At 55.2% G+C, this 7018-nt stretch overlaps 1 protein-coding gene across 1 annotated transcript; it reads left to right on the forward strand.

Moving 5' to 3' along the window:
- The first annotated feature begins 908 nt into the window (after window positions 1-908).
- On the forward strand, window positions 909-6182 carry FGF19 (fibroblast growth factor 19). Its single transcript, XM_055583292.1, has 3 exons — window positions 909-1385; window positions 1784-1887; window positions 4651-6182. The coding sequence occupies exons 1-3, from the start codon at window positions 1145-1147 to the stop codon at window positions 4960-4962; spliced, it is 657 nt and encodes a 218-aa protein (XP_055439267.1). The 5' UTR covers window positions 909-1144; the 3' UTR covers window positions 4963-6182.
- The last annotated feature ends 836 nt before the right edge of the window (window positions 6183-7018 follow it).

A 7018-nucleotide genomic window follows, 5' to 3' on the forward strand; every position in this document is an offset into this window, starting at 1 on the left:
CCGCCCCGCGCCCCGCGAACTGCACGCCCAGCCCCTGGAGAAGCTCTCAGGGACCCAAGGACAGCACCGACGACGAAAGACACAGCAAAAACAGAGGAGCCTCCCTGCGCTACGCGCCCTGGAAAGTCAGTTTCCCAGTCTGCAGCTTGCAAGCCCACCCTGCCCCCCTCCAGGCGCCCTCCTCCCAGGCTCCGGGTCCAGGGACCGCCGCGGGCCGGGCCTGGCCGATACCCGGGCTGAAGCGCCATCTAGCGCTCGCCCGCGCGACCCTATTGTTCCTCCGAGAGCCCAGGTCGCGCCTGGCCCCAAGCCGGGGGACAAAGTACTGGCGTGGAAAGGGGGGCCGGGCAGGAATCTGAAGAACATAAAGCCGGAGAACGTGAGAAGCTCTGAGCTGCAGGGGGAAAATAAATTCCAGTGGACCGCTCTACCCCCGGGGCTTTAAGGGCTGGAATCGTGGCGTGAGCGAGTGGATGTGGATTGTAGGGGAGGGAGACCCAAAGCCGAGGCGGGGTTTTTCCCACCGGGAGTGAAGGATGCAAAGCTCAGTGTCCCCCGCCCCCGTCTTTGATGTCGGGACCCCGGCTCCGCGCAGCCCCGGCCAGCGCCCGGCGACGAAAACATTCCTGGGGGGTGGGGGGTTGAAACCAATGGCCTGGGCGAGGGGGTGGGGGTGGGCTCCGCCGTCCGCTTCATTTCTTTACAAAATCAAACTCGCCCAGACGGAAGGGACCTGGCCTCGCCCCAGCGCCGCCAGGAGGAGCTCCCCTCAAGTTTCCAGCGAAAGAGGGCCTCCTTCACTTCCAGATATGGGCGGGGTCACCCGGGCGGGGCCCAGGGAGAGGCTGGGTCGGGGGGCGGGGTGTGAGTGGGTGTGTGCAAGGGGCGGAGGGCTGATGCAATCCCGATAAGGGCTTCGCATCGCGGGCAGACGCGCTATATAAGGTCCCCGGCCGCCAGCCGACACGCCGTCGGAGCTGGAGAGGTGCCCAGGTGCCCGGAGCGTGCAGCGGTCTCCTGGCTCAAGGGCACGGCCACCCCTCCTCCGCACGCTCTGTCCCGCTGGGCCTCGGGGCCGCCGCCCAGCCTCCCGCACCCTCACCGCCAGATCTGCGCGCAGAGCTCCGAGCCCGAGAGAGGTGCCATGCGGAGCGCTCCGAGCCGGTGCGCCGTGGCCCGCGCCCTGGTCCTGGCTGGCCTCTGGCTGGCCGCATCCGGGCGCCCCCTGGCTTTCTCGGATGCGGGGCCGCACGTGCACTACGGCTGGGGCGAGTCGGTTCGCTTGCGGCACCTGTATACCGCGGGCCCGCAGGGCCTCTACAGCTGCTTTCTGCGTATCCACTCCGACGGCGCCGTGGACTGCGCGCAGGTCCAGAGCGCGCACAGTGAGTGCCCGCCGGGCCCCCACCCGTCACAGCGCCCCTTCTTCCCTTTGCCCCCTTCTCGCTCCCGGAACCCCGGCTCTTGGCACTTAGCGATCTACTCCCTCCCCGACCCCCCGACTGCGGGAGGAGCTGGGGGAGGGGGCAATGGGTGCGTGGACCTACTGCACCGATGCGCTCTCCTCCCCTTCCCCCACTTCGGCTTCTGCGGACCTCCCCCCGCCCCCATTCCGGGGAACTCCAGGTCTTGGCACCTGGGCGTTCCACTCCCATCCCGAGCCTCCAGACATGGAGAGGGGCTGGGGGGTTAGGGAGGACGGGCCTGTACACCCACCAACCACTTTCACGAGTTGTGGGCCCCGCGGGTCCCGGCTGCAGTTTTGTGCTGTTTTCCCGCCCAGGTTTGATGGAGATCAGGGCGGTCGCTCTGAGCACCGTGGCCATCAAGGGCGAGCGCAGCGTGCTGTACCTCTGCATGGACGCCGACGGCAAGATGCAAGGGCTGGTAGGTGTCTCGGTCCGGCCGGACGCGCGGGGGCCCGGGCCTGCGGGGCAGGGGGGCGCGCAGGGTCAGGTTCAGTTTCCTTGTTTGCTCTGTCCCGGCCGGTGTGGAACTCAGAGGGGAAGGCGGCGAGGCCCGGATTACTCTTCTGTCCCACTTTCTAATTTGTAAGTTTATGGAGAACGGGTGAGGCCCCGCCTTCGCATTCCCCCTGAACTAGAGGCAGGTCAGTCGGACGGAGGAAGTCGGCGCTTCGATGTTAAACGGGGAGCCCACCGTGGGCGTTTTCGGCTTTGCCCTGAGCGCGCGTGGCGCTCGCCTTCCCCTCCCTCCTTGCAGTAGTTTTGTGTGTGTGTTTTTTTTTTAAGTGGTGGGTGGGGGGGTGGCTGGGGAGGAAAAAAAGAAAAAGGGTGTATCCACAACTTTTTTTTTTTTTTAAGTCAGAAGCAAAATTACATTTGGGATTGAAGAGGCTTTTTAAAATTAATTTTTACCCGCTAAAAAATAGATTATTTTGTAGCCGCGTTGGGGTCCTATTTTCGTGGCCGCACTCATCCTCCTGTCGGGCTCACCTGTACGGCAGAGGCCTCTTTGGGTGGCGGTGGGAGGGCAGGCCTAGGTAGCCAGAGAAGTCTGGGGGCGCAGGAAGTGTGCAGATGCCGGCTCTCTGGTCGCCGGAACAAAGGCTGAGAGTTCAAAGGGAACTTGAGACCCCCGGGCGCGCAGCGGAGGCTGTGTGAGGTCCCGGCCTGGCGCAGGGCCTCCATGCAGCCCTGTTGGGCCGGGGTTCCGATGGAGGGCCAGGGGCCAGGGGGCAGCAGGGGCAGGGGAGGGCACCGGCCCTCCAAGGATGCCCTCCTGTCCGCAGCTCAGATCTCTTTAGTGTCTCAGTGTTTTGTGGCTCTGGTGCCCCTTTATTCTGTTTATCCAGAGATAAATAAACCTGGCTCAGGTTTTATGGCATCCCGCGTGAAAGGACAAGAAAGGAGGCAAGAAAGCTGATACCCAAAGCCACTCCGAGCCCCCGCAATTGCAACCCATGTGAGGTTTACTTAGGGGTGGTGGGGGCTTCAGGGGCAGAGCCCCCGCAGGGGCGGCTGGGTCTAACCTATCATCATTCTAATCCAAACTGAGGGTCCCTCAACTAAAATCTTGTTCTGCCTCTAGGTCCTGCGGTCACAGTTTAGCATAACTTGAAGATTAAAAAAAATAAACAATTCCACATCCTCCCAGAAACTCGAAGTCATTTCACTCTCTCTTTGGCAAATGCGATGTCAGTTTCTCCCAAAGAACCAGCAGGGTGAAATAGTCACTCTATTTGATTTTAATTCCCTTGTTTATCAATTTGCATTTCTCCCCTCAGTCTGGTGGCCTTATTCCCCCGCACGGCAGCTGGGCATATTGCTCCATTGGATGCAGGCCTTATCAGGGCCTTATCTAAGCACAGTGCTCCCTCACCTGCAGTGAAGTGACCTTTGTAGGCTTGGGCACAAATGAGACTGGGTGCCTCCCAGGGCATTTTATGGCCGAGCCCTCCTGGCTCCCCGCCTTTGGCTGTGCTCTTGTGTCCTGAAGACAAACTGACCCTCTGCATTTGGGACTCCATCAGCTCACTCTCAAAGTTCTGCCTTCTGACTTTCTGGCCACCCACGGGGTGCAGGCTTCCTCCTGGCCTGGGGGGAGGGGGCTGCCTTTATCTCCACGATCCTGGCAGGCTGCCTGGAGGGCAGCTACTGAATAAAGGAGCCAGAGGGACTGAGGTTTCTCTTACCAGAGCTTCAGACAAAAAGGCTCAAGACCACAGTCATTTGGGTCTAAATGGGAAATAGATGCTTTCATCTGGGCTCCAGATTGGATTACTCGTGATTCTTAATTAAAAGACTGATTCTAAAAGGATAACTTAGTTAGCAGTGTTTCCCAAACCGCCTGTGGAATACAAGGGACTTTTTCATGGCAATAATTATATATTTAACGTCGGGGAGGGAAGCATTGCATGCCTGTCAAGGCTGTGACTTTATAGATGTTGCTCAGAACAAGACCAAGTTTAAAAAGTGATGTGACTTAGTGAAAAAATACAACGGATCTATGTGAGCTATGTATAGATACTGAGAATATACACTGAACACATGAAATATACCTGAAGTATGTGTGTATAGTTGAAGGTTATAAAGTATAGAGGTATACAAAGTACATATATGTCTAATATGTTGAGTATATATGTTTAATGTTACACATGTATTTTCTGTGACATTACTATTTACATGTGAATTCAACGTGATGTGTATTTAATGAGCATATTAATATATAACAAAAAGCTTTCATACTAAATATATAAGTACCTATATATATTTTGGGGCTTCCCTTGTGGCTCAGCCGGTAAAGAATCCGCCTGCAATGCTAACGTATGTGTTTAATATATATGTTTAATGTCTAACACATATTTAATGTTATATAATTTATGTTTTATTTATAACATATATATTAATTATAACATTTATATGTTAATATGATGTAATATCTAATGGGTATATTAATATAACACATGCTTTGCATTTTATATGTGTGTATATATAACATCATACTAAATATATATGTGTTTATATATGTACTTTATACACCTCCGTGCTTTATAAACTTGCATACATCCTTGGCTAATGGCGTGGGCCGTTAGCCAATGGCATGGACGCCTGCTCCTGGTTGTCCGGCTGTCTCTGCTGGTCACCCAGCCCGGTGGGCCCCGATTGAGGCTGTTTTTTTGCTTCGCAGACCCAGTACTCAGCCGAGGACTGCGCTTTCGAGGAGGAGATCCGTCCTGACGGCTACAACGTGTACTGGTCCAGGAAGCACCATCTCCCGGTCTCCCTGAGCAGCTCCAGGCAGAGGCAGCTGTTTAAAAGCAGGGGCTTCCTGCCGCTGTCTCACTTTCTGCCCATGCTATCCACCATCCCGGCCGAACCCGAAGACCTCCAGGAACCCCTGAAGCCTGATTTCTTTCTGCCCCTGAAAACAGATAGCATGGACCCTTTCGGGCTCGCCACCAAACTGGGATCGGTGAAGAGTCCCAGCTTCTATAATTAATGGAGGCTCTGTCCTCTCCCCTCCACCCTGGCCCTGGAGACCAGGACCCCAGGCCTGAGGTGCTTGCGGAGTGGGTTTTCTACTCCTGTATGATCCTGAGTCCAGGTTCTATGTAGCTTTAGGAGGAAATATTTAGAACTTGTACATAGACAAAGTTTTACATGGGCTGTGCCGGTTTCTAGCGGATAGACTTGTACGATCATAAAATGGTAAGCCTTCCACCCCACCCACCCAGCTTCTACCTACCCCAGCCCCTCAACCCTGCTGGACGAGTCTGTGCTGCCCTGGTTCTGCCTGAGTACCTCCACTGGCGGAGAGCTCACTGCCTCTGGCAAGGTTCTTATGCCAAGCTGAACTTCTCAGCAGTTCTCTCCTCCTATTCTTTTGCAGCACGCACGGCCAGAGGAAAAGCAGTTATTTTTTTTAAACTGATGGGCAGGTAATCAACTTTGTGAAACCTCAGGTAAATCTGACTCTACTGCCTGGGAAAATTCTTCCAGATCTCAACTCCAAGAAGGACCACTGGGCCTCCCCAAGCTCCTCCAGCATGGAAGTAACCACGTGCAGGCACCACCAAGCTCCAGGAGCAGGGGGAGCCCAGAGGCCCCTCCAGCCGGGGTCGATCTTGAGAACTCCCTGTTATGGCTGGCTCTGGGTTGGACAGCCTCACGGGACCCCTTGGCAACCCACCCAGGGCAGATAAGGCAGTCTATCCATCCCTCCTCTTCCCCCCCTTCACCAGTGCTCTGCACATGGTCAACACTTACCCGGGGTCAGGCTGGTCCCCTAAGGTGAATGGCCACACTGCCGCCTGCTCAGAGGCATGGCCAGTCCCGGCAGCATCTTCCTTGCCACGGTGGCTGGGGTTTCCAGGGAATCGATCTCGGGTTGTCACTTGAGGGCCCTTAGAGAAGGAACCCTACAGGCTTCCTCCCCGCAGTTCACTCACCTCATTCTGGGGTCTGACCCCCACCTCCTTTCTACCCGCTGGGATGTTGACCTGAAAAGGTCAGAGCGAGTCCTCCGCCTGGGGTCCTGACCCTTTCATTCCAAAGCCAGGAAAAAGAAGATCTGAAAGCCCCGAATCTCACCGGTAACTTGTCAAAGCCGCATGGAGATCGAGTCCGTTTTCCAGCACTTGGTTTCCACTGTGATATTTATGAGTAATTTATTGTGTTTGATATGTACATCTCTTTATTTTCTTACTTTATTTATACCCCTAAATGGTATTTATGTATGTACACGAGTTTGTTTTTTTTTCTACATTAAAGCAGAATTTGTATCAAAAATTATCTGGAATATTTGTGCAGGAGGAGAGGGGAGGGAAGGGGCCTGTGTCCGCTGTGTCTGAGACTTGGATCACTGGGGCCACGTGATTCTATGTTGGGGGCACGTGTTCCTGAATGTTCTAGGATGATGAACAGTGTCCCCAGCCGCTACTGACAATGCACCAGTAACACCCCCTCGCCCCAGTCATGATAATCAAAAATGTCCAGAAGTTGCTACCTTTCTCTGGGGGACAAAAGCACCCTCTCATTTGATTGAGAACCTCTGGCCTAAACGTACAGGGTTTCTTGTGCCCAGTAACAAAGCACGTGGCAACGTTGGATCACGGGCCCAGAGATACCCAGGCTGTGCTGTGATTCTCGTGGCATTTCCATGGTGTGGCTTTGTGGTCTCAGCGTGGGTACTGAGCCTTCAGTAGAAACTTTTGTCTTCTCAAGCCAGGGACATGGACTCACAGCTGCCCTGGCCTCTCATCTGCAAAGCCGAAGCTTTCTTAGAACTTCCCAACAGATGCCACCTGCATCCAGCGAGCCAAGTCACAGGCCCACCCCACCACCTCTGCAGGGCCGGCTGGGAAAGCAGGTGGCAGGTGGGGCGCAGTGCTGTTCTGATCGAAGGGGATGGGGGCCGGGTGTCTGCTAGTGAGAAAGGAGGTGGAGGTCGGTATCCATGGAGTGACCAATTCAGGACCTACCTCCTAAATGCACGTACAGGTGCGTGGATTCAGCTGCAAATGTGGAAGTCACGGGTACCAGGCTGCCAGGGCCTG

Source organism: Bubalus kerabau, chromosome 5 (assembly GCF_029407905.1).
Source record: "Bubalus kerabau isolate K-KA32 ecotype Philippines breed swamp buffalo chromosome 5, PCC_UOA_SB_1v2, whole genome shotgun sequence".
NCBI lineage: Eukaryota > Metazoa > Chordata > Mammalia > Artiodactyla > Bovidae > Bubalus > Bubalus kerabau.